Below are 27,674 nucleotides of genomic sequence, written 5' to 3'. Positions count from 1 at the left end.
GATTGATGCAGATGGTTAAATCTAAATTTATTTGGGCAAAACTCATTCTTTCCAGGAATAAGTACATAATGCAATTCAAACATCCTCTTAATCATGTAGGAACTTGTATTAGTTTTAATGTTAAATAATTATAAGGGGGCAACTAGGTAGTGCAGTGGAGAGAGCACTTGGTCCTAGAGTCAGGAAGACCTGAGTTCAAATCCAGACTCAGATACTTAATAATTACTTAGCTGTATCTTGGGCAAGTCACTTAACCCCATTGCCTTAAATAAAAAAAAAATTTAAATGATTATAAGCTTAAAACAGTAGAGATTTCCAAAAAACGGCCTATCAATTACAAATTATTCCATACATTTATGGTGCATAATACTATTGCTATTAAGTCTTAAAGCTTTTTAAATTTTTTGTCATTATTATAGTTAGACTCATGAAGTAAAACTCTCTAGTTTTATTAAATTCAATCTTTTACAGGAACTCTTTCCTTATCCTTCTTAATTCTATTACCCTCCCTCTATTGATTATTTCCAATATATCTAGTATTTAGCATATTTTCACATAGTTGCTTGCATGTTATCTCCCCATCCGGCTGTGACCTTGAGGAGAGGGATTGGCTTTTTTTTTTTTGTATCTCCAGCTCTTCTATGTGTCTGGCACATAGTAGGCACTTGATAAAGGTTTATTAAACTGACTATTTTAAGGAAATTTTATTAATATATTTTGCAACATATATTTCTTCTGGCAGAATACAATAAAGGAAAATTTTCACAAAAAAGAAATACCAACACACATAGAAGTTAAGTTGAAGTACTGTGGAAAAATGAATTACATGTACTTCGATCTAATTTGTCCATTCCTTTTTTTTTAAAGTTTTTTTTGTAAGGCAAACGGGGTTAAGTGGCTTGCCCAAGGCCACACAGCTAGGTAATTATTAAGTGTCTGAGACCAGATTTGAACCCAGGTGCTCCTGACTCCAGGGCCGGTGCTTTATGCACTATGCCACCTAGCCACCCCATTGTCCATTCTTTAGATAAAATACTGACTCCTATTTATCGTTAGAAAAGCTGAACAATTTCCAATTTAAAGGAAAAAGTCATCTACTTTTTAAAACCTAAAAAACTAAAGGTAGTTTATACTTTTGCAATGTTTTATGAAAAAGGTTTTGTTGGTATTCTGGTCTTGCTTTTTCTCTTATCTAGTGCTAAAGGAGCTAGGAAAGGAAAGTTAACAGAATTGCTGGGAATAAAGAAAACCCAGAGTCATATTAGCCACCATTTTGGAAAAAGAAAAGTTAAAACTCATTAGCTTAGTAAACTAGTAGAGTGGTGTTATAAAATAGATTTTTGTATCATCAATAGAATATTCAAAAAAAAGTATGCATGGTGGAATTACCATTGGCATTAATATTGCAATTACCAGATGGAGAAATGATTGTATTCTAAGTGGCAACTAATAAATTATTTTGTAATATTATAAAATAATTTTAGTCAGTCAATCAGTAAGATTTAAGTTCCTATTATGTGCCAGACACTGAAAAAAAGCTGGGGGGTTATAGAAAGAGGTGAAAGCCAGTCCTTGTCTTTAAAGAGCCTATAGTCTAACAGGAAGACAACATGCAAATAGCTGTGTACAAGTTATGTACAAAATAAATTGGAATAAACAGAGGAAAGGCTTTTGAATTTAAAAAAGATTATGAAAGATTTCCATTGCAGGTGACTGTTGGGACTTGAAGGAAGTCAAGAGTCAGAAATGAGAAGGAAGACCATTTTAAGAATAGGAGACAGTTGTGAAAATGCTCAGAGATAAGACATGAAATGCCTTGTTCAAGGAATAGCCAGGAGGTCAGTGTCCCTGAATCAGAGAGTATCTGGTGAGAGATGTGAGAAGACTGGAAAGATAAGGGTGGGCTAAGCTCTAAAGGACTTTGAACTCCAAATGGAGAATTTTATATTTAGTTTTGGATATAATAAAGAGCCTGAAAGTGATGAGAGTTTATTGGTAATGGGGAAGGGGTAATATGGTCAATAGGCAGTTTAGGAAAAAAATCTCTTTGGTGGCTAAGTGAATAATATAAAACTTGTATAAGATTTACACTTATTCTTCCCATTCTACCTATCTTATATATGTTGTCCTCCTAAATTAAAGTATAATTTAATACCACAGTAAAAAAATATCACCCAATATCCCAACCCCCATCTCTCCCACATTAACCCTGGTCCTTACACAAAAAAAGAATGGCAAGGATTTTTTGAATTCACAATGATTTTCTTCCACTTCACTCCTTCTTTGTTTGTAGAATAGCAGCAAATCCCAACTCTACTTGGAGTCAGGAAGACTTGGGTATTAATCACTTCTAATACTTAGCATCTCTATTACTTGTTTTGCTTACTTGTGAGACTCCAAAGGGATATTAAACCTTAAATTGTTATATAGCTTTCAGCTTTTTTACCATGCCCATAGCTTTTTTACCATGCCCATAACTCTTCTACTTCCCTAACTTAGATTATGATATTTAGCTCTGGAAAGAGCCTAATTAGTCCCCTCATTTTAAAGATAATTTCTCTGAGTTTCAACTACTTGCCTATGCGAGTATCGTTGCTGGGATTCAAACATATATCTTCTAATCTTATACTCTATTTGCTACTATTTCCAATTACTATTTCTAATATGAATTAGGTTCATAATAATTACTGCAAAATTATCCTAAAATAACTTTCTCAATTTCATGAGAGCAAACAAGGATCTGCCACTTGTCATTTATTTATTTGTAATTTAATTAGACTGAAACATAGCATTATAAAGTATACTGGAATCAGAGTACCTAGATTCAGATCCTGCAAGAGGAGGATCAAGAGTCTCATGAAAATCTGGACAGAAATAGAGTATCAAAGGGACAAAAGGGTGATCTACCCAGTGGCAAAAACTGTAAAAAAGTTCAAGAAGGATGAGGACTGATAAAAATTTATTCGATTTGGCAATTAAGAGATTAAATTTAGTTGAATAAAGAGGTTTTAAACCAGACTACAGAATTAAAAAGAGAGTAAGAAGGAACTGGAGACACTAATTGTAAACAGTCTTCCCAAAAGGAGTTTAGCCACAAAAAAAGGAAGAGAAATATGAGACTTGAGATAGCAGGGTTGTTTTGAGTCAAATGAGAGTTATTTTGCTTTGTTTTTTAAGATTATGTAGACCTGGACTTGTTTATAGGCAGTAGGGAAGTAGCCAGTAGCAAGAGAGAAACTGAAGATTAGTGTGAGAGAAGGGATGATAGAGGAAAGATCTGCTGGAGAAGTGGTATTGGATTACTTGTACAGGTTTGCATTGGTAAGAAAGGCCACTTTTTCATGAAGAAGTGTAAAAGAGATAGTGACAGAAGACAGAAGTGACACAAGGTAGGAAGTAACAGAAAGTTCTTGGCAAATGGGTTCAAATTCTTTAGTGAAATATGAAAAGTTTTTATGTGTTACTCATTAGTGGATAATGCTAAAAGATCAAACTTTTGAGCCTTATCACATTAGCCTGGATATTCAATCATTTCCTCATAATCTAAGCCCCATCTAATTTGTTTGAATGACCTCTTTATGTCCATACAAATGAGTATAAAGAGAAGGAAAATAGGACTATACCATTAAAGTTAAATCTTATTATAAAGTTGTGGCTTTAAAAGTTTCTTCCATGAAGTCTTTTAAAACAATGCTTTTGGGGGGGGGCAGCTAGGTGGTGTAGTGGATAGAGCACTGGCCCTGGAGTCAGGAGTACCTGAGTTCAAATCCGACCTCAGACCTAGCTGTGTGGCCTTGGGCAAGCCACTTAACCCCCTTTGCCCTGCAAAAACCTAAAAAAAATGTTTTGGCAAACACCCCAAAGTGCTTAAGAAAAAGCATTTTGGAAACATTTTTATATAGAAATATTTATTACAAAGATTTTTTTTACAACAAAGTAAATCACATGGTCATATTGTAGGAAAAATGAAAAAGAAAGAAGGAAAAAATTAAACATTACACACACACACAAAAAGAGAAAGTGCTAATAGCAATGTATTGCAGTCTCCATGAAAGTGCATCAATGGCTAATGCCAAAGTACCAACTTGGTGCTGGCATACTCAATAATGACTGGTAAATCTTAGAAAGAAAAAATGCAAAAGTTGTTTCTTTTTTCTAATGACATTTACATGGAACACATTTATGAACCCATTCTTACTAGGCAACTATTTTAAAATAGTTTCTGATACCAAAAGGGTGGATTCAATTACTTTATCAAAAGTCTGCTAAAAAGCGAGTTAGATGGTTTATAAAATTAAAACCTTGCCAGTTTACTTTTCATACTTTACACTGAACTCACCATGTTTAAGACTTACAATCTAAGACTGTAGAGTTAATTTAATTCATTGTTAGGAATAGAATTCAAATATGTCCCTCTCATGTTCATTTCTAGCTCTTGGTTTATATAATACAGTTATTGCCATATGAAGACTACTTTCATCGTGTCTTGCATCTTTATGTAAAGATGGTTATAATGCTATATTATAACTACATCTGCAGCTTATATGCTTATTTGTTATATGAAGTGCTACATTTGTGTAATATATTTTGCTCTATTCTATACCATGTGGTAATAATAAAAATAACTGTGCTCTCCCAAGTTCAACTAAAATATCCATGGTAATAAAATACTAGATGAGTATCAAAACTTTCCACATATCTCTCAAACCCTCACCATCAACAGGATAATACTGAAACCAGGTCAACAAACTAAAATTTTTATGATTGGATGAGAAATTATTTAAATGATGAGGATAAGATTCGAAGAACATGAGGCTAGCCTAACTCAAAAAGAATGAGTACAACTGCCATTTAAGGAGGCAAGCAAGGCATCTGAGTTCTAGAGCATATAGATGGATAGATAATGGATATCAAAGAGCATCCATATTAAAGCATAAGCATCACTTTTCTATTGTAGGTTTTCCTCTACCCTTAGGGCAAAAGGGGACTATTATTATTAGTATTACCAATATATTCCCATATTTTAGTTGGTGGGTTATTTTTCTTAGTCAATCCCTAGATGTGAAGGGGACTCCTTAACTTCTATTTACATATTTTTAGTTTCTTTGAAGCTTACCCCTTAAGGTATAACTGTCCTAAACTCAAAAGAAACATTTTGACCATTTATGGGTGCCCTAAAGTAAGGACTGGTGCTACAATTCAGTAACAGGGATAGCCACAATTAACCTACTTTGTTACACAACAGACACATTGTTTTCTGGTTCATTGGAGACTGTTTTTGTATCAGCACAACAAATAAAGAGTTGATTTCCAAGAGTTTTCTGCGCATATCGGAAATACATCATGTGACCCATTACCACAAAAGAGACTGAAATCAACACAAGCAAACCAAAAGCTTCAGGATTGGGTGCCAAGATGACCATGATGAAATGCACAAGATCTAGAAGATAGTTCATAGAGTTCTGTACACCATTTATAATGCCTCGTTCCGACTCTATTACGTTTTCTTGTAGTAACTGTGTCACAGTCAAATCAAAGGCCCAAAGACCTGTAATGATAGTTTAAAAAAAAGATTAAAAATGCTTTCATTTTTCCATATTTGATTCATGATCACATTTTCAGATTTCTAAAATAATACCCTACTATGTTTGTAAAATAGTTAAAGACCTGATACTATTGCTTCTGTTTAAGCATATGTAAAAATGGGACTAAGAATGCTTTCACCACAAATCTCACAGGATTTTTTTATAATGAAAAATTTTCAATGTTTTAAAATACCATTTTATTGAGTACTTCCTATAGTATCATAGATTTAGAGCTAGAAAGGAAGTCAGAGGTCACTGGAGTCAACCCCTTCATTGTTGGTAAGAACTGAGGTCCAAAAAGTTCCCAGAGATGTTCAATAACTTGCCCTAGATCACACAGGTCACAGAGTTGGAGAGGTGCCTAGGTCCTTTGATCTAATACCAAATTATCTCTTATAGTGTATTAGGAAGAACAATAAATTTATTTTCAGATAACACAAGTTAAAATGCCAGATCTGCTACTTACCCCCTGGTAATCTTGGACAAGACAAAAAGTCTCTGAACCTGTTTTCCTTATCTATTAATTGTGGATACAGGTTTAGATAATCTATGCTCCTTTCCAACTCCAAATCCAATGTTATTATTCCTTGTAAGGGTCTGCCATAGAATTTACTAATGACTTAATTCCTTAAGTTATTCAAACCCACTCAAATAATAAAGATCAAATGGTAACACAACTTTATTCTGCTACTGGTTTATCCAGTATAGTCTACAACACAGAAGAAAGTCTTAGAAATCTAATCTGTAACATCATATGTAAAGATTACAAGAAATAATATCATTTTAAAAGAATGAAATAAATGGCACTTATATATTCTTGATAAAGGGCTAAAGTTTTCTTTACAACATTAGTAAACTCTACCTCTATGCTTGATTCTGTTTTGGCTCCATATTGATAAGTGTGATAAATTAGTGCACTCATTTCATGCCACAAGATGAATGCAATTTCATTTCAAGGAAGAAGATCAAAAGTAACATGCTAGCACTAGGATTACTTCTTTATTTTACTCTGTAAGTAATTCTTATATTGTGAACCAATATTTCCTTTTAGATCTACCAAAAACAAAATAAGACAAATAACAAAAAAAGAGCTATTCTCATCTATTTTTTTCTGGATAACCTCCAAAATAATGTCTCATTCTCATGAAACTATACTATGACAATACTGTAAGTAAAAAACATATCTGTGACTTGTGAGGTACAGCTATGAAGTTCTGAATTACCAAATAAAAATGTAATGAAACAGTCAATCCCAAACATTAAGCTCTCTAAATGAATAAATTCCAACAGAACAAGATAAGAAATGCTAGAGATGGAGAAATAACTTGCACATATTAGTTTGATTATAAGTTTGTTGTTACCTAAATTAAGATATCAGAATTAAGAATATTTAGAAACATCCTTAAACTTTAAGCATCTAATGATGCTTTACAATACTTAATTATATAAAATTTATGATACCTAAGTATATTAAATTTTAAAAAGTTAAAAGAGGGAAATATCTTAATTATTTTATCACTGAATTATTTGTCTTCTTTAACTGATAAATATATATATAAAAAAGAAATTCTCACCAATTCTAGCAGCAATGACCCCTGCAAACAGCAGACTGACAGAGAGTAAAGGTACTGGCTTTGGACTCATCTCTGTGTATCCCTTAGTAGGATAAGACTCATTTAGTAAATTGTACATTCCAGTTGCAAAGAAAGTTTCAGGTTCTTCTGTAGTTTCTATTGGGGGATATTCACTATTTTGAATAAATCTAGTACGAATGTCTTCAAAAGGAGAAACTGATAAGTCCAAAGGACTTCCAGGCACAAAAACAGAGACCACACAGAGGCATAAACAGGCTACCTGGGCTATTCCAGAGATTAGACCTGTTCGAACCAGACCACACTTTTCTCGTAATCTGGTAAAAGCCACTGTTCCCATAATACCAGTGATGGCTGAGGCTGCCATGAGAATACTGAGCATTGAGCCACTCAGACCCTGAGTGTAGGCATAGCCAGTAGTGATACAGTCAAAGCCAAGAACAGTCATATAGAGGAAAGAAAGAGCCATGCCAGCAAGAAACACAGGTTGGTTGTAGTATGAGATCCATCCCTCTCGGAAAGTACGGAAGGGCTCAGAGATCTGGGAAGCACAGCCGGGCTCTTCTTCACTCTCATATTCATACTTCTTAGGATCTTTTTCACTCATCAGATGGGATCCCTCCTGGGCTTTTGACTCAATATCTGTTAATTTAAAAAATAATATTGATCCCTAAGCATTTAACTTTTGAAAATAGCACATCATTCAGCAGTTACCTTATAATATTATATAAATATCATAATTCATATATAAGTGTATTGTTTTTCTTCTACTTCCCCAAATGTAATATTTTCTTTTATTATTTTATTAGAATAATAATTTTTATTGTTTATGTTCTTTTATTATTTCATTTGAATAGATAATTTACTTTAATAACAATTTGAGTATTCTGGTCAAAAAGTAACCTACACCATATGAACTTCTAGAGAATTTTCTAAAAAAGAAAAAAGTTGCCACATTCACATTTTAATAACATCCTTTTTATGATAACCAAACTTGTTTCATCTTTCTTTTTTATTTTCATATGCTGTCTCCTCATTACAATACAATATCCTAGAAGGCAGGCACTGGCTTTTGCCTTTCTCTGCAACCTCAATATTTAACACAGTACCTCATATACAATAAGTGTATAAAAATGCTTATTAGCTACCTGTTTTCATGAAAGGGCTCTTTTATCTCCTCTTCATTGTATTCTGTCTTTTCTAATGGCAGCTTCCCTATAACTCCTTCTTAACAAGTCTCTATAGCTATACCCTATTCTACTCCCCATACCTATATGCTTCCCAATGAGTCATCTCCATTAAATCTCCTTTCTTCAGCATCCCATTATAGTTCCAGTCAAGAGGTGATTATGCCTGACAAATCCACATGGATTAAATAAAGCCTGGGTTTTTCCTTCATTAATTAGAAAGTTTTCTTCTCAACCTCAAAGGTCAAATGTAGGGTTGGGGCCTTGATAGAGAATAAAGATAGAGAATGGACTTATGACTTCATTGACATAGAGAATTCCTGGGTAAAGCAAGTCCACATTTTCTTATACTCTTACAAAGCTTTTTGAGGTCACTTAGCTAGCATGGGTCAAATGTGGGTCTTGGATCAAGGATTTCTTGATTTTGAGACCTAATTCTCTATCTACAACAACAACAACCCCTTTGGGGACCTTGAAAGCTTGGGAAACTGAATATTTTTAGTCATTGGTTTGATGATCAGGCTATAAGATTTGATCTTTTTTTTTTAAAGAATACCTTTCTGTAAATTCAATTGTTTCAATTCTGTTTCATCTTCTTTTGGAAGAGCTTTCAAAGCTAGAGCTGGGGTTTTCTGGTAAACTTTCCAGAGTAAGAAGTATTCCACACACATGGACACCAAATTCCATCCAGAAATGAATCCACAACCAATCACTGGAGAGCCAAATGTCATTATCTGACCAACAGCCATGGGGGCCAGAATATTAGTTAACTGGTCAATTCTTCGTATTGTAGCATTCATACCTGAGGAAAAATCATTTAATGGTAGATATATATATATAAAACATCTATAATAGAAATAGAAAGTCACATGTTTGATATCAAGATAGACCTAATCTCAAAAAGCCTCTTTCTAAAAGAAAAAAAGTATCTGTGTATTGTTTTGGCAGAAATATTTATTATTTTTGTCAAGTTAAAATAAAAGTCTCTCAAAATTTTGTATTTTTGGAAATGCATAGGTTTATTTTATTTCAATCCAGAAAGATTCTATTTCATGAGCCATTTTATAGGGGGGGAAAAACCTAGGCCTGAAACCTACCTGTCTTGTCAAAATTTCCTATATAATGGGGAATTAATCCCATGTGTTGTTCAAGGCGCCTTGAAAGAAAGGCACTGTGACTACCAATCATGTGGTTAGAAAAAGCTGCCTTTTAATATTTTTTCTAATTCCTTTTGGTAGTCAATTATCTTCTAGTTGGTCCCATTAGACTGGTGAATATACAGTGCCTATTGATAACAGAAGAACTTTGACATGCTCCCTACTTTCCCTAGAGAAGCAGAGGTAATATTGATTTTTAAATGAGGCTATTTTTTACAGTGACTTAATTGCCTGAAATATAGTAGTTAATAAATAAATATTAAACTGAGATTCCATCTCTTACACTTTTTATGTGTAGATACCACCTGGCCAGGAAAGAAGTGTCAAATTAAAACAAATAACTGAATAATTTGGGTAAAAAACTTTCATCTGAAAAATCAAGATAAGCATGTCTAGTTTTAATTCAATAGATAAGGTCATAAGAAGTTTGTGCCCTATTTTGTAGCTATAAACAATTTTTAGTTTCATTACTAATATGTGATAATTATTTCCTATACAACTATTAACTCTACCAAATTTGTATTTGTTTTCTAAGAGGAAAAATGTTTTATTGATCAGCATCCAAATTTCATTTTCAGAGGTCTGTGCTATATTTGTAGTAAGCAATGAAACTAAGTAAATAGCTACAATTAAAGGGAAATACAAGTAAAATGAGAATTTTAAAATAGCAAGGATTCATTGAATAAATAGCACACAGTACAAGCAACTATTTTAATGTGAAATTATTTTAAACTAATGATAATGACAAACTAGATATTAGGTTGATTTCTAAGATGAACAGGTTAAGTAACAAAGAAACCCTTTAAAAACCATGCTTTAAAAAAATAGGAAAAAATTAACTATGCCAATATTTTAGTTAATCAATTTACATAAAGTAAATGGCTCAAAAATCTAATTTTCTTTGATATATTTATAGATGTTTTTATTGTTTTAAGAGATATGGAAATGCATGTGTGTATACATATCCAGATGCCCAAAAAAATGCACTTATGATCAGCTATTTTAAGAAGTTAGTCATTCAATAGGCAATCATTTAGGCATTTTAAAAATTATGCATTTCCTAAAAGTAACTAACCTACAAAAAAGAGAAAAAGAGAAAAATCAGGATGAGGAGAACTTTAAGAGAAAAAAAAAACTCAGAATGAGTCATAACTACAAGGTGCTGGCATTCCAGAAGGGCTAGGCCTTATCTTAAGAGTTCAACATGTAAAATAGATATGATAGGCTAAGTATTAACATCTGGTCACAAGAAGAAAGGTTAATGAGAAAATTAGAATCATTACTTTAGCTTCAGGTAGTACATAGGTAAAAGTCTTCTGAACTGCATTTTCCTGTATCAAATTGTTAATGTATTCATACTGGTCCCTAAAAGCACTGTGGCAATACCATTCAAGTTATTATACTTTTACTACAAAATACTCTTACTCAAGAAACTGCAATAGCTCTCTACTGCATGAAATATAAACTCTTTTTTTAGCCTTTAATTTCTTCCACTAACTTTGGTCTCTCATGTCTCATCTATGAACTAACATGAATTTACTATATGTCCTCTAGAGCAGTGTTGTTCAGAAAGTCCCATGCCAATAACTTAAGAGGTCCAACTTCTGTATCCTTGAATTATACATATCTATTTTTTAATCTATTTCTTCCTGCAAAACCTAATCAAAAGTAAAATTTTGGGGCGGCTAGGTGGCGCAGTGAATAGAGCACCAGCCTTGGAGTCAGGAGTACCTGGGTTCAAATCCAACCTCAGACACTTAATAATTACCTAGCCATGTGGCCTTAGGCAAGCCACTTAACCCCATTGCCTTGAAAAATCTAAAAAAAAAAAAAAGTAAAATATTCCAGAAAGTTTTTCCTCATTAAAGGAGAGATTCAAGTGGAATGGATCTAAGCCTCTTTAGTACAGATATTTTCTTTTTAAGTTTCCTTAGTTCTTTCAAGTATTGGTCTACATGGGTCTGAATTTAGACACACTCCTAAAATGAGAACTCTTTGGAAGGAAAAAAGAATACATCATATATGCAAAAAGAGAATACAGATTATAGAGCACTTAGTTTAGGAGGTAGGAAATATGATGTATAAAGAGATCAATATAATTTTCATATCTTTAGTTAATAATTTAAGCTTCTGCAGGCAGGGATTATATATTATCTATTTCCTTAGTATCTTGAATAATGACTACTATATTACTGTATTATATAGTATGTGCCCAATAAACATTTGTTTTCTCACCTTAACATTACAATAAGACTTTTTTTGGTATTAAGCAAAAAATTTTTTTCTTCAATCTTTGAGGAAAATGTGATATACTTGATGATGATTGAATATTATTCATCCTTTTAAAGTCAACTAGTGAAGAAATTGCCTCCACACACACACAGAAGGTAACCAGATTATTGCAATGGATTAATTTTAGGCAGCTGAGTTTTCCCAAGACTCAAAAAGATTAGTAGTCAGGGTCCCACAGCTAATAAGAGTGAGAGATACACTTTACACTCAGGTCCTCCAAATTCTAAGTCCAGCATTCTGACCTGAACTAATATACAACCCTGCCTCTCATGTTCTAGAGATTAGGGACTGGATCTGTGATTTTCTTTCGGTTGGGGAACTACCACATGAGACACTCCAACTAACAATGCAGATCAGCACCTTCCCCCTAATTTATTGTAGTCCTAAAGAGATATTTAGAGCAGAGAGGTCCACAAGTCATCCACAACACTTTCTGTACTACCAGAAAAGATTAAAATGTAGTTGAAGAACAATTACCAATAGAAAGAAAAATAAAAGAAAGTAAAATAGAATATAGATAGTGTTAATATGGAGTTTTCAAGTTAATGTGAATCCTGAAGGGAGACTGGCCCAATTTCTAATTTCTGAGTTGGACACCTCTGATATAAAAAATTGAAAAGTCAAGGGACTTGCTCAGGGTCACAGCAGCTAAGAAGGGTCAGATAGGAGATTTAAAACGAGGTCTTCCTGACTTAGAGTTAGAAACCATTCTCAGTAATGAGAGAAAAACAACAAAATCAACAGAATCAAGAGGAAAAAATTGTTTGTAAATTTATCATTTTAACAGAAGCCAATTTTGTTATTGTCATTTGGTTGTTGATATTAGGCATATGACCACAAAAGTACTGTTTTTGTTAGAGAGTTTCTGGAACATAAAAGAAGTTTTCTTATCAACATTTACTTAAGCATTTTTCCTTAAATAACCCAGCCACTTAAAAGAGGCAAGGAGAGGAGGGAGCAAACAAAGGCTACTACATTTTACCTGCTAATTTGTTTCTATCACTCCCTGCAACAACGACAATCCAGTCTCTCTGAATTGTGATGCCAGTTGCAGTGCTGGCCAAATTTGCAATATTTGCAATAGAGATGATCAGGATATAACAGGAAGTCTAAAGAATCACAAAGGGAGAAATTAGGGTTAAAATTCTAAGCCTAAAGAATTTCCTTCACAAAAAATTTACACATTATTCTTTAAAAATATAATTAAATTATTAAAATTTTAACTTTCATTGTAAGGAATCATTTTATTTTCAATGCACATTAATAAAATGCATTAGTCTAAGATCTCCTAAGATTAGAAAGTACTTCGGAATATGTATTTTCTTTATTTTAGGTCATTTGTTTTATAGAAACTAATATTGAAATATTCATAAAGACAATTTAATGGAAAATAGCTCAAAGCACATAGTTGAAGCAACAAGGTCACTCAGTGGATAGAACTCAGAGTCTATAATCTGGAAGACCTAAGGTAAAATTTGACTTCAGATACTAACTAGCTGTGTGATCCTGGTTGCCTCAGTTTCCTCAACTATAAAATAGGGATAATAAAAATACCTACTTAACTGGGTTTTTGAGAGGATCAAATTAGATATTTTTTGTAAAATTGCTTAGTCCACTACCCAGCATGACAGGAATATTTATTCCCTTCTTTATTCTTTTCCTCAGACATATGCCAACAGGAAGAAACATAGAATATCAGTTCTTTCCTTATGACCCAATTTCATTAAGTAACATTGGTCCTTTGTTTTTCATAACATTTCATTCCTCTTTTCTCCATGGAACCACCACCATAGAACCACAGTATGACAGGTCCTTGAGAAATCATTTAATTCAGTTCCCAAGTCATAGCATGTGTGTCTGAAAATTACAATATTGGTTAATCCCAATACCTCTATAGTTTCTCATAAATAATAAACAGCTCTCAAGTTAAAAATGATGTGCTGAAACCTTATAAACAGAATTAAAAGAAACCATGCTTAAATCTTTTATTACTAGCATCTGTCAATATTTTTTCATTGAAGTATTTAATTGAGAACTTACAAGAACCCATCCATTGTACATGTTCAGAAGTTCATTTTTATGTAAGAAAACTATCATTAGGATGATACCACATGTGATGACTGAAACATTCTGTACAACCAAAGAAGTCTGGGCCACTACAACAAGGGAGATAAAAAATACTCATTATACACAAAAATATAGAGTGAAACAATGTCTACCTTCACTTTCAGTGTTAGAATTTCGTGAAATGAAAAGTGCAATGAGTAGCATTCGCCTATATATACACACAAAACAGCTCTGATTCATTGGATTAAATCTTTTCTCAACTATTCCCCCAATCATACACTAAATCAAAGAATAAAATATACAAAATAAGGTATATCCAAACATAACTATAATCACTCACAATGACCAATTTCTAAAGTATTGTGTGAGAAATTGTTTAGTTTTTTTTTGTTTTATTGGATTTTTTATTGTTTTTTTCACTACTCTAATTCAAGGAGGAATAAACTTCTCACTGGCACTATTACAAAGAAATGATTCTTAATTCTAGTTGAAGTTTCAGATCTTTATGATGGAGCTTAAAATGGAGCTTTCAAAGTGGTGTTTTGGAAGATATGAAATCTAAAAGTTCTATATCTCTTCATATGAACAGAAGATATGAACACCATACTACAGCTAGAATTAGAAATATACTACTCAGTCAACTGAAAATTTTAAGAAAGAGTAGTTCATAGTGAAGTTTGCAGAGAAATAGTTTAACTTTTAGCACCATAAAATTTATTGTTGCTGCTAAATCATTAGCTATCTTCTCCTAAAACAAATTTTATTTAGCATTCCTACAATGTAGAGAAAAGCAAGTGATGGTGTAAAGAATTAAAAATCTAGAATTATTCTAGACTTAGAGAATCTTAGAAGTCTAGAATTAGAAAACCTGGGTTTAAGTCAATTAATAGCATTCAATAAACAGTTCTTATGTGCCTACTATTAAGAGCTGGGGGATATAAAATGAGGTAAAAGACAGTCCTTGCCCTCAAGGAGCTAATGGAAGCTAATGAAAGTCCCAGATTTTCCCCTTGCTACTTATGTGGCAAATTCCTTAATCTTTCTGTGCCTCAGGACTCTCATCTGAAAAATGGTAAGAATGCTTGCCTGCAATAATGGTATTGTGAAGGTGTAATATTCTATCATCTCTGAAAGCATTTATAGAAATAAAAAAATACAAAGAAACTGACTTATTTAAAATTGCTACAAAAAAGGCTAAAACTCACCTGTGTTAAAATTTGAACTAACCAAAAAAGAAGCATGCCTTTCCTACCATGTAACATTCAAAATAGCTAGGGGAAAAAAAATTAGAATGTGGAACTTTCCTTCAGGGAGCTGGTTTGAAGACCAGAGATGTTAAAGTTAACTTTATATTTCCCTAGGACCTCTAACAATCTTGTCAGGCCTTCTTGGTTACAAGTGGGTAATTCAGGAAATTTTTGCCTGAATTATCTGCTTTGACCATCTACACTGCCCTGAGTCAGTGGAAAATTGAAACTATTTAGTCCTTTGATAAATTTCTTGACTGTGTGGAACTGGTTTCTCTAATCCTCTTTTTTTAAAGAATAGTATGTAAGAAGCAACAACATCTAACAAAATGACACTCCAATATAACATGATCTATTACTCTCTATATATACTGATATGAAACCTTGCACTGATATAGGACTTTTAGATTTTAAATTCTCCAAAATACTATCATATGAAAGACCCATTTAAGCATAGTTTGACTATAAAATAATTATGCATCCTATTCTCTAGCAGTAGTCTTGTAAAGGGATTTCATTTCATTTCCAAGAGAAATCAAACCAGAGTTAAGCCAGTTTTTAATGTTTAACGTGGTTCTCAGAAAAGTGTCACTTGATGTTAATTATTAACATTTGGACTTTACCAGGAGCTATAAGCATTTTTTAAAGTCCTTTATTCCCTGAGCACAAATATGGAAGGCATTACTACATGATGCAGTAGACTCACTCCCAATGGTGGAACCATCAAGGGTCATCAAGGAAGACACTTAATAAATATGTATTGGGCTGAAGTACTTCAACCACTCAACCTCCTTCTAATTTGATCACACTGGCATTGTAGAAGGAACAGTTGAAGACTTTGCAGAGGAAAGAATAGCTCTTTTCCTAACACAATATTTCTCATCACAAATTAAATAATTCATTGACTATTTCTTTCTTCTCCTCCAACCCCTTTTAAATATAGATCAGACAAATGTCTACCCCTTTGATTTGAAGAGTGCTAATTCAAAGAATACCAACCTTTAAGCCTTGGATTTTTATCTACCCAATCTCCAATGATGGCTCCCAGGATCAGAACAGAGCCTGCCACCACTAGCCCATAGACAGCAGTTAAGAGTAGGCTGTTTCCATAGAGTTCAACCAGAAACAAAGATACTGCAAAATGCCACATACGATCTCCCTTGAATAAAAAAAATAAAAAAAAACAGAAGGCAATGGAAGAGTACATTAGTATTTTCATTTTCTAGACAATTATATAGAGAAAGCTACTTTCTTATTGGAAGAGTCCATCCAACTAAGAATTCCAAGTAGGTTATTACCTACTTATATATCAGACTAGCTAGAAACCGATACAAAGAAAGACAAGACAGCCCCTGTTCTCAAGGATCTTCCAATCTAATGGGGGAGATAACAACATACAAATAAGCTACAGAGGGTAAATAGGAAATAATTAAAAGAGGGAAGGCAAAAGAATTAAAGGGGATTAGGAAAGTTTTCCTGTAGAAGGAGGGATTTGGTGGAAACTTGAAGGAAGTCAGAAGGCAGAAATTAAGAAGGAGTTCTGAATTGTACAATGTGAATGAGAGCTAATCTAAGTGGGAAGGTACTTGCAGTTGAAGGTGGAAGTGGATAAATAGTGAACTGGAAAAAAATTCACCAAAATAAAAAAAAATCAATTCTTCTGATACACATTCTTGTCTCTCAAAGTCAACAGTTATAGTAAAATGGTCAGGAATAAAAATTGGCAATCTTGATAGAATACAGAAGGCATTATGTCCCCAATAGGTGAGTTCCAATGAAAGCCTTCGGCAAGGAAAGAAAAATCATACTCGCTCATAAGTCTAAAGGGGGGGGGGGGGGCAGACTTAATCAGCAATTGTTTTCCCCTCCTCCCAACCCTTATTTTCACTAGGCAACTTAGTGCCATCATACTTTTGGATGCACCAAAACTGATCCAGACAAAACTAAAACAATCCTAAATAATATCAGATACAGCCTTAGTCAGATAGTATAACAGAAGAAATAGCTAAACTGGAAGGAGAGAGAATTTTTTATTACAATTTAATATATACCTCTCCAATGTTTATGCTCTGCTGTGATTTGCACATAGTGGGTATTTAATATATGTGAAGTTATTTTTTTAAGACTTCGTTGAATAAATATCAGTCAGGAAAAGACCAGTTTCCACATTTGTAAGATTAAAAGGTTGTGTTTTATTCTGATTCTGTTATGATTTATTCCCTGTGGTAATTTTACAAAAGAAAAAAATTAACAGGAAAAGCAGCTAGATACAGAAAGATAAGGTTAACAAGTGGCAATTTTGGCATTAAATGAACAATCAGTTAAAGGATTTAAGCTTATACATAAAAGTAAATTTCACTCATGGGAGGTTTTAAAACACTCAGACTATGTTAGTAATAAATGCTTGCTGAAAAATAAATGATAAAATATTTGAGTATCAAGAATTTTATTTTCTTTAAAGCACTGATACCAATAACAGAGTAGGTAAAATACTTGTGGAACCCAAATGCATCTGAGATAGTATAAACTGAAAATAGATTCTGAAGAAGAATTTAGATAACTTCATGGATGATTGATCTAGGAATAGGTTTTTCAAGGAAACTAGGATCTTCTGAGATTATGGAAGACAATCATTATCCTTCACAAAATATACTTAAATGTCATTGTCAGAGATGGAATATCAGATGACTCAATCCCAGGTCTTACCCACTGTGAAGACATTAGCATGCTCCTAATACACTAATAAAAATAATTAAATTTCTTAGAACATCAAAAAGATAAAATGAAAATGAAAACAAAGTAATAAATGATGGAAGATTCATCAAAATTGAGATCTGCTGAGTTAGAAATCTTTTAGGATAAACTTACATCTATATCATGATGCTTATTTAGCCCAAAATTTAAAAAAAAATTCCATGTACCTATGTCTAAATGGGGGAATCTCAAGCTATGATACCTCTTTATATTAATTGCATATTAGCTATGAAACTGGTAAGGATATTTTATAGAGAGATTAACAAAATAAAAAATACAGAGAATGATTTATCATCTTATTCTACCCTGCTGTGATGAATTCATATTCTGATTTCAACAGAACCTTAAAGAAAAGTTAATCATAATACTGAATAATTTGATGATGAAAATGTGAAAAGAATTTTGAAAATCAGACAAATAAAGTGAAATACACGGAGAGCAGGGCAGTGAGTTTCATTTAAAAATAAGAGAAAGGAAGTTTCTTTTACTTAAAAGTTAACCAAGACTTAACTATGCTAAAAAATTATAGCATGCTATATAATTAAAATATCAAGTTTTCAGAATCATTGAAAGTACATAATATAAGCAAACAGCATTTCAATAATATGGGTTTTTTATAATTAACATGTATATATTTGTACAAACACAAATATATACATATACAGAGAATATATATGCATTTATTATTGGTACATATATACACATACACATAAATATATAAGCAAAAATTCCATTGATTTAGTGAACTATGTTTGAGTAGTGAACAGAGAGGGATAGATTTCAAGTAGGTGGTTCTCTCTGTAAAAGTGAACACAAGTGTAAAAATTATGACATTGCATCTGCAAATGAAATTCTTCTTTACCCAGCCTGAAGATAAGAAAAACAATTTTTAATTTTTTTATTAAAAAATTTCATCTGAAAGACTTGGATTCAGAATCATCTTGAGGAAGTACACCAGTGAGAATGCTCCTTTATCAAATTTGCCTTTCTTCTTGTTCTTTCCTCCCCTCCCTGCCTTTTTCACATCTCCAACTCCTCATCCATACCACTGTTCCTTAAACTTCCAATAGAATTTAAAAGTCAGTCTTATAAGACATTTAATATTCTAGTCTATTTAAACAAAAGCTCAAAATGGCACAACAGTGATGGCCAAATAGCCTCAAAGGGTGCCCTGATTCAGACTTTTAGGAAGGTAATCCAAAAGCAAGCTCCAGTTTCCATATTGTCCAAGTGAATAATGGAATATATTTTTTGCAAGACAGAATGATGTTGATACAAAGAAAAAAACAACTTTGGATTGCAGGCAAAATATATGAGGGTTTGAAACCTATTTCTGCCACTTAGCTATCTCTGGCTTTGGCAAGTCACACAAATCACAATGTCTTCATTTTTTAAATGGTGGGATACAGGAGAGATGCTAGACTTTTGATGTAAGTTCTTTTGTAGTTTAAACATCAATTAAAAATGAAGCCCCTAACCTGGATATTAGTAAGATGGTAGCCAAAGAAGTTGTTGTTTTTTTTCTAGAAATAGGAACTAAATTTACTATTTTACACAGTCCACACTTGGGAACTATAACACCTCTTTCTGCCTTTGTTCAGAGGGGCAAGCTTCCTTACACCTTAAATGTCTTCTTTTCCTTTGTCCATTAACCTGCAATCTCACCTGGTAGAAATCCTTCTCATCTTCTATAACCTAGCTCAAATACTTTTTTCACAAAATCTTCCTAGATCCTCCTAGTCAGCATTCTTCCTCTTGTCGCAGATCTCACCCAACTCACATTTTACATATTGTGAACTTCAGGAAGACAGAGACTATATTCTATCCATACAATAGAGGCATTTAACAAAGATTTGTTGAAGGCAAGGAGCTAGGGTTGTAGTCAAGGGCAAGACTTCCTGAGCACCAATTTCTGCTGAACTGGACAAATGATCACTTTAGATATAAAAAGTGGAGATTAACTAAGGTGACTAGATTTCTTCTCTTAAAATTTTCTCCCCCTTATCACATGGAGACTTTTAGGATGATCAATTTGTTCCCTCATCTTTTTACCTTGTATTTGTCCATTATCTCTTTCATATACAAGTCTAACAGAATAACAAGTGACTGGAGAGCAGAGATCACTTCTTTGTGGCAATAATTTGAACAGGATAAGTATTTTCAATAAATATTTGTTGACTGGTCACCACTAAACAAAAAGGCCTTCTATTCTATCTAACCTCTAGGTTTATCCAAGCAAACACAGGTGAAGATAATCTTTCCCCATTAAGAGTAGGCACAAATGGTAGGATGAAATCCTTTATGGAAAATGTTTTTTTTTTCCAGAATTTAAAACTAGGAGGAAAAATACAGGACTTGAGATTCTCTTACTACTGTTTGCTTCAAAATGAAAGGGGGAAAAGAAGCTAAATTTTGGAGCTTTAAATTTAACTTTCTTTTTTCCTTGGTTGCTTTGGGATTATATTAACTAGTCATCACTCTGTGGGAAGAGGGATGATTTTTCAAGTGACTGGTAGTTTGCCTCCCTTTTAGACAATCTAACACACTAAATTGACTAACCTTAAACTTAGCAAATATTGGGGTGAGGGGGGAACCGCCTTCTAACTGCCTGAGCTAAGTCCTGTGAATAAACTGAGAATGACAAATAAAGTACTTCTACTGCCATTTATTGATCTCCTGGGTTTATATTTGGTTATGAAAAATAAGCTACAAGTTTAAAATTAGTAAAGGTAATTTCCCAAGCGAAAATGAGAAGAATACAGACAGAGAATATAAGAATATCTGCTGTTTGGATTGTAACCAATTCATACTAACCACACTTTGTTTACAGCTTATTTGCAGAGTCACTCTCATCTGTCCAACCTGATTTAAGAGATCGTGCCTGCCTTTTTAAAAACAGCTATCAGTAAACTTCTGTTAGATGTTAGAAAAATTAAGGGAACTATCAAACTATATTTACACAGGGCATAGATTTTTTTTCACCCATTTCATTAATGGGTCAAGGATGATCATATAAGACTTCAGAATTTTAAGAAATCCTAAAAATCATCATCTACTTCTCTCTCAAAAATTCTCATCTCTTTTTTAATATAGCATGATGTATGAATACAATGCACTCAGCTTATTTTTAAAGAAGGAAACATTTATTAATGAAGGGAGTCTTAAATCAATAATTAGGGACTTGGTGTAGCTGTCCAATATAATTATTCTCATTTTTCTTATTATAGAACCAAGGCATAGAATTTTAATGAAGAACACATGTTAAATCAGGGGTATTCTTTTTTGTTGTTTTTGGTTTTTTGCAAGGTAATGGAGTGGGGGTGGGGAGTTAAGTGACTTGCCCAACAGTCAAACAGCTAGGTAATTATTAAATGTCTGAGGATGGATTTGAATTCAGACCCTCCTGACTCCAGGGCCAGAGCTCTGTCCACTGCCACCTGGATGCCCCAGTGGTATAATTTCTACAAAGTTTTTGATGTTCAAGAATCTTAGCTCATTGGACCACAAACTGGTTTGCTTCACAAATAGCTAATAGCTAATAACATAGAAGATTAGCCTTTTTAACCACTTAAATATGCATTCTCATTGATTCAAATACTTGTACAAATAACTGTTAATTCTGACAATCATTATTTACCTTCTATATAGTCCCTAGGAGCCCATACTAGAAGTAAGCTTCCACCAAAAAAAAAAATAATCTTTTTCAAATAGTTACATTCAATCATCACTCCTTTTTAAAGGGAGAGTCACCATTACTCTTTATACCAATATAGTAAGAAGACACACATATACAACAGATTAAAGAACTCAAAGATTTGTCAGTTAGACTGTGCATTCTGGACATCTGTAACCTATTTTAATGGATGTCTATATAAAGCTAAGTTCCAGACAACAATTGGAAAATGTGAATGATGAGAAAATGTGAAAGTAAGAATGCTGATAAAAATATAAATGCTTATGAAGTGATTTAGCTCTTTAGTAGCACTATAAGACAAAAGTCAATTCAATGCTCACATGGTAGAAGGAAAAGAAAACTGTTCGACTTATGTTGCAATTGCTACAGTACATTTTTACTTACCCAGGTAGATAGAGAATGACCAAGATAAAGAAGAAATTTTGCAGAGCTAACATAGTCTTTGAAGGATCCTGCGATGGAGACAAAGGCAGAAAAGGGGCATTCAGTCTTTGAGAAAAGATATTCTTTATTAATTGTACTCTCTCATAGTTTTCTTTCTTTTAAAACTGATTTTGATTTAATTATTTCATGAAGTGAGTCCTATGACTCTCACCAGGTCTCTGAAATAAGAGAGATATCTGGTTTTTTTGATGAAGTCAATGAGCACCTGAGGAATTGCATAAAAAGAAGACAGATATTCCTCAAAATCCTCCTCCTCATCCCCATCTGCATCCCAAACTTAAGTGCCTATACATAGGAATAGGGAACAGATCTATGATTTCATTGCTATATGAACCCTTAGGTGAGGGAAATACCTCAACAAGGCAGGATAACAACTTCCAACTTTCTAGTCCTAAAGAGTTCCCTAGAGCAACGAGAGCTTCGGTGATATGTCTCAAGTGTCAAGAAGGAACTGAAGTCTTGCCGACTTCCAGATCACTGCCCCCAGCGTTGCCTCTCTGGCATGTTTATACAGTACACAAATGACCCCTTTCGGCTCACTTTTAAACTGTAGAATCAAAAAACTTCCCTTGCTCTCCATTTTTCACCAAAATACAAGATAACTATCGAAAATCGTTGCAGTGAATACCGCTTCACCCAACCTGCGTATCCATATCTCCCCATTAGATTAACTGACAAAAGAGACAGCTGTCTGGGCATGCCCCCACTTACCACAGCATCGTCCACGAGTGTTTTGGTCATTTGGGGGGCTCATGGCACCAAGAGCTCCTTGTTGACTTTCCTTTGTCAGCTGTTGCTGCTGCTACTGCTGTTTTGATGTATCTTGTCTTTAAGCGGAGTGCAATTAACTGGAGATAGCACCACCAAAAAGCAAGGAGACAAACCCAAAACAATACTCTAGAAAACTTTTTTAAAATTTTGGGAAAAGGCAACCCGGGATTTCTCTTTTTTTTCTTTCCAAACTTAGCTATCACTGTAGCTGAAGTTGGAAAGCTCTAGCCTTATGGCGAGGGGAGAGGGGAGGCAGGCTCCGGATGGCTGTCGGGGGCGCCTCAACAGAGGCTCCCAGCGGCCGAGGCTGTCACCCGGGCCCGGGCCTCCACCCGAGCTCTTATACCGACCTGGGGGTGGAGCTCGGGCGGGCACCTGGCCAGTGCCCGCCCTAGTGAGCTCACCCCGGCGGGTATGGGGTGCTGACCGCCGGCTTGCGGTGCGCCCCTGACGCCTTCTACGAGAATCGCCTCCATGGACATCGCCTCTGAGGAATAAAAAGCTGCCCCAGGACTCCGGGACTTGCACCTCAGGGGCATTTGGGGGCCCAGGAATCCCAGGCCTCCGTGTTTTCATCTGCGCTGAGAACAGGGGGGGTGGGGGTGGGGGAGTGGGAGGTTTGCCTGGGAAGAAGGGGGCGGGAATAGGGGAGAGAGGGCGGGGAGGTCCCCTGCCTTGGCCGCCGGAGAGGCTTTGCTTGCGCATACTCGGTCCTAGCACTAGACGGCTTGTAGAGCCCTTGGTGAAAGTCTCCAGACATCATTTCACAGAAATACTTCTCACTGGCTCCTCTTCCTCCTAGTCTGTTTCTTTCTCTTCCTTCTCCTCCCATTCTTCTTTCTCCTCCTCCTCCTCTCTGGGTCTCTGTGTTTTTGTCCCCGTCTCTTTTTCCTCATATTCACAAACGTTCTATCTCTACCACTCTTCTACATTAACCTTTTCTGATCCCCTAAACGCTTCCTCTCTTACTACCTTGTATTTAGATAGCTTGCATTTCTATTGTATTTAATCTGTTTATGTTTCTATATGTAAATGTTGTCTCCCCTGGTAATGTAAGCTGATTGAGTTTCATTTTTTTTGTCTTTTTATCTCCAGCACCTAACAGTATTGGCTACACAGTAAGACTAAAGAATGTGATTTCATTAGTTTGGCCACTCTCATAGGAAGGAACTCCATCTTCCAACATAAAATGACAAAAAAAAAAGTCTCTATTAGAGGGTTGTGTAGAAAACTGAGAGAAAATGTGCCCAGGGTCACACAGCCAATATATGTCAGGAGAAAGGCTGACTTTGAAGCCCACTATGCACTTAGATACCCTTGGGTCTAAACGTCTAAGTAGATGCTTCAAAAAAGTGTCTTGACTGATTAACTGTCAAATGAGAAGAATGGACTAGAATAAGTGGCTACAAGCTCCCACTTCTATAGAAAGCCTTCCTACCCTTTCTTAATTCCAAGTGCCAAGTTGATTTCCTCTTATCTTGCCTGTAACTTGCTTTGTTCATATTTGTTTGCATATTATCTGCCCAATTAGACTGTAAGCTCCTAAATTCCTTGAGGACAGGGATTGTCAATGTTTCTTTTTGCATCTTCAAGAGTTTTTTGTATCTCACAGCATTATGCCTATTGCTGTTGTTTAGTAATCTTTCAGTCATATCTTACTCTTCATGACCCCATTTGGAGTTCTCTTTGCAAACTTACTGGAGTGGTTTATCATTTCCTTCTCCAGCTCATTTTACAGAAGGAAGTCAGGGTTGTGAAGAAGTAACCTGCCCAGAATAAGAGTCTGAGGTCAGATTTGAACTCAGGAAGATGAGTCTTCCAGACCCCAGGTCTGATATTCTATCCACCATACTACCTTGCGGTTAGATGTCTAATAGATGCCTCACATGCAGGGTCATCTCCAGTCCTCCTGATCCATATCTGGCCTCTGGGCCAAGATGACTCCAGAGGAGGAAATGAGAGTGGTGACTTAGTACAGAATGCCTCTCACTAAGATCCAATTCATTTGCTTGACACCTACCTGATGTCATGGTCTTCTTCAAGAACAAATGAAATTGAAATGAAGGCCACTAATTGGTACAGAAAGGCAGCCATTGACTTAGTTTTTTAAATGTAATTTTACCTAGGTTTCACTGTATTTTACTTCTTTTTAAAATATTTCCCAGTTACATTTTTTTAATCTATTCTGGGGGAAGGCAGTTGTGATTGCCTATTTGTCATCTCTAGACTAGAAAACCTCTCAGATCCTTTCTAGCTTTTGTGGGCTAAGTCTCTTAGGTCTAGGGGCTACAAACATGGTGTTTTTCCCAAATCATCTCAGAAAGATGATTATTTTATTTTGACAGGAAGGGAAAAAACAAGACATAAGCACTTTCCTCATCAATCCTATTCTTCACAAACTTTTACCTCTGTCTTTTTTTTCTTCCCTAACTTTCTTTCCTGCTTTTACAGATTCTTTTCCTGGGATCAAAATCCTTCAGCCCTTTAAGCCCTGGAGAGAATCCTGTCCATCTTCTTTTTCTACCCAGTTACAATAAACTTCAGAAAATGGAATCTTTATATTGGTCCTTGGAGTGGAAGAAAACTGAAAAGCTAGTTAGTTGTGAAGGGGAAAGATTAGAAAGAACTTTTGTAGTAGACAGTCTAATGCTACAGCATACACAAGGGTGGGGCACAGTTGGATTCAGTTAGGATGTGATCTGGAGAGTAGAGATAGGAGGTTTACAGTTTAGTTACTTTACTTACCAACTGCTATTTTCCCTTCCAAGCTCCCTTTCTCCTTATTCACAAGCCTATCCTGTCTTCTTACTCCAGAAGAGATTTCCTTCTTTGATTCCTAAAGGTGAAAAATTATAGTGATTTTGTTTTAAGGTTTACATAGTTAATTTTACAAATATAGTCAATAGGCATTTTACTATTAAGCCCATTAGAACTAAGCCCAGAGGATAGGAAGGCAAAAAACAATCCATATGCTGAAGGACTTCATGACCTAATAGGAGAAACAAATGTAAAAATAGCTAAATACCTACAAGGAATATGCAGAATCTATGGAAGGTACTCTCAGTGGGGAAGTGTTTAGCTGGAAGGAGATTGGGATAGAAACTCATGGAGGAGTTAGGATTAAATCAGGGAAACTAGAAGTGGAAATCTAGAGGTGAAACGAAAGAGAATTACAAAAATGGTCAATAGTCAATGCAAAGGCATGGGAAGGGAAATGGAAAGTCCTGCGTCTCATGTGATTTCATTTGAGAATTGGTTATTGTTTCATTATATCTTTAAACAAGCAGAAAACATAGCTCATTTGGCTGGGGGGAACTGCAGAAAAGAAGACAACTAAAGTCTTTCTGTGCTATAAATAGATAGATAGATAGATAGATAGATAGATAGATAGATAGATAGATAGATAGATAGATAATTGTCCATGATTGTGGTTGGATTTTGTTTTCTAGGACTCAAAGCAAAGAGAATAATAATCCTTTCTTGGTTGCAGTGTTTCTATTTCAAGGACCTCAAAGTATGTCATAAACATTAATTAATTCTTGCCATTATTATACTTCTCAGGAAATATTTTACTCATGGAGTACTGTATTCATCTTACAGGTGGTTGTATAGAAATTAAATGCCTTACATCAGGTAGACACAGTGAGAAAAAGTTAGAAAGGTAACTCAAGGAAGTTCCCCTCAAAAGATGAACTCATAGGTGAGGCACAAATCTCTTATTTTCTCTTAGTTATGATAGAGTCTTCAGGAGCAAAATTTGAGGGAGGGGAAGGAGGGAGCAGAACATAAGACTGGAGCTTATGCTACGATTAAGTGGGGGTAAAAAATATTCTGAAAAAAAAAGGAACCAGAGCTATAAGATCAAATCCTTGTGAGTTGTTTGAAGCTTATACAATAGAAAAATAAGCGTTATAGTTATAAATAAGGGGATGGGAGAATCACAGATAATTGTGGTGCATAAAGAGGAAGAGTCATGGAGATAAAAATTAGAAGTGAGTCCCTAAATTTGGTTAAATGACAAATGGCAGAAAACTTTGAATTGAACCAGATCTTGCTTTATTCATAAGACCACGCTATCTCTCATAAATAAACAATGTGAACGATTAAGAAATAGAACTTCTGGTTATTTGGGTTTTTTTTTTAAAGCAGGCCCTTATAATTAAGGGAATGGACTAGTTAATCTCTAAGAGTATTTCTAAGTTGCAAAATTCTATGATTCTCTGATTATTAATATTTTACCCAAAGAACAAGGAATACTACTTTTTCCCTAGTTGTTGATCACTACTTCAATTTGCTAGTGCCAAGACAGGAAAGAAAACTGGATAGTGAAAGAACTTTTTTTCATTTAATTTTCTGGATTAAAAAAAGTTTGCAAATAGATTAACTTCTTCTAAGTCCAGGAAAAGAATAAAATATGTATTCTAATTTTAAAATATTAATTAATACAAGCCCATTTGGGAAAGAAGAGTTATTAATTTTTTTACTTACCCCTCAAAGTACTCTGAGTTTCTTCCGCTACATCCGATAGTCTCACCAGTGCTGAAAACAAGGCAAAGAATGCTCCTCAGCACTTTGCTTTGAATAGAAGTAATATAGTTATCATCATTTATTACAGGAAAAATTCAGATTCTAGCACTGTGATCTTTTTCAATGTAAAGCCTTTCAACCTACCTATGAGTTTTAAAGCCATGTTAAAGGTGTATCTTCTCCAGGTTATAGGTATATTTCAAGCATCACTTGACATTTTCTATACTCTATGGGTGTCAAATTGTCCCCTTGTGAAATGTTAAGTAGCAAGCACCAATTTTCTAGAAAGATGTATAGATGTATATATCCTTTCTCCACTAATCATGTTGTCTGACCTCCAAACATACCCAGTGCTGA

At 34.5% G+C, this 27,674-nt stretch overlaps 1 protein-coding gene across 2 annotated transcripts; it reads right to left on the bottom strand.

The window, feature by feature from the left end:
• Positions 1 to 27,674, bottom strand: SLC40A1 (solute carrier family 40 member 1). Of its 2 annotated transcripts, none has more exons than XM_074215514.1 (11): positions 27,462 to 27,674; positions 27,279 to 27,365; positions 25,536 to 25,626; positions 22,731 to 22,867; positions 21,960 to 22,027; positions 16,127 to 16,286; positions 13,854 to 13,969; positions 12,796 to 12,922; positions 8,921 to 9,166; positions 7,160 to 7,819; positions 1 to 5,548 (listed from the first exon to the last, which is right to left on the bottom strand). In XM_074215514.1, exons 4-11 carry the CDS (start codon positions 22,771 to 22,773, stop codon positions 5,235 to 5,237), a joined length of 1,734 nt encoding a protein of 577 aa, XP_074071615.1. In that variant the 5' UTR covers positions 22,774 to 22,867; positions 25,536 to 25,626; positions 27,279 to 27,365; positions 27,462 to 27,674; the 3' UTR covers positions 1 to 5,234. The 2 variants fall into 2 exon arrangements, with proteins under 2 accessions (XP_074071615.1, XP_074071616.1); XM_074215515.1 differs by having other exon boundaries at positions 27,279 to 27,329.

Source organism: Macrotis lagotis, chromosome 1 (assembly GCF_037893015.1).
Source record: "Macrotis lagotis isolate mMagLag1 chromosome 1, bilby.v1.9.chrom.fasta, whole genome shotgun sequence".
Lineage (NCBI taxonomy): Eukaryota > Metazoa > Chordata > Mammalia > Peramelemorphia > Peramelidae > Macrotis > Macrotis lagotis.
The sequence above is the reverse complement of the archived record's forward strand: the minus strand, read 5'-3'. Positions and strand labels throughout refer to the sequence as shown.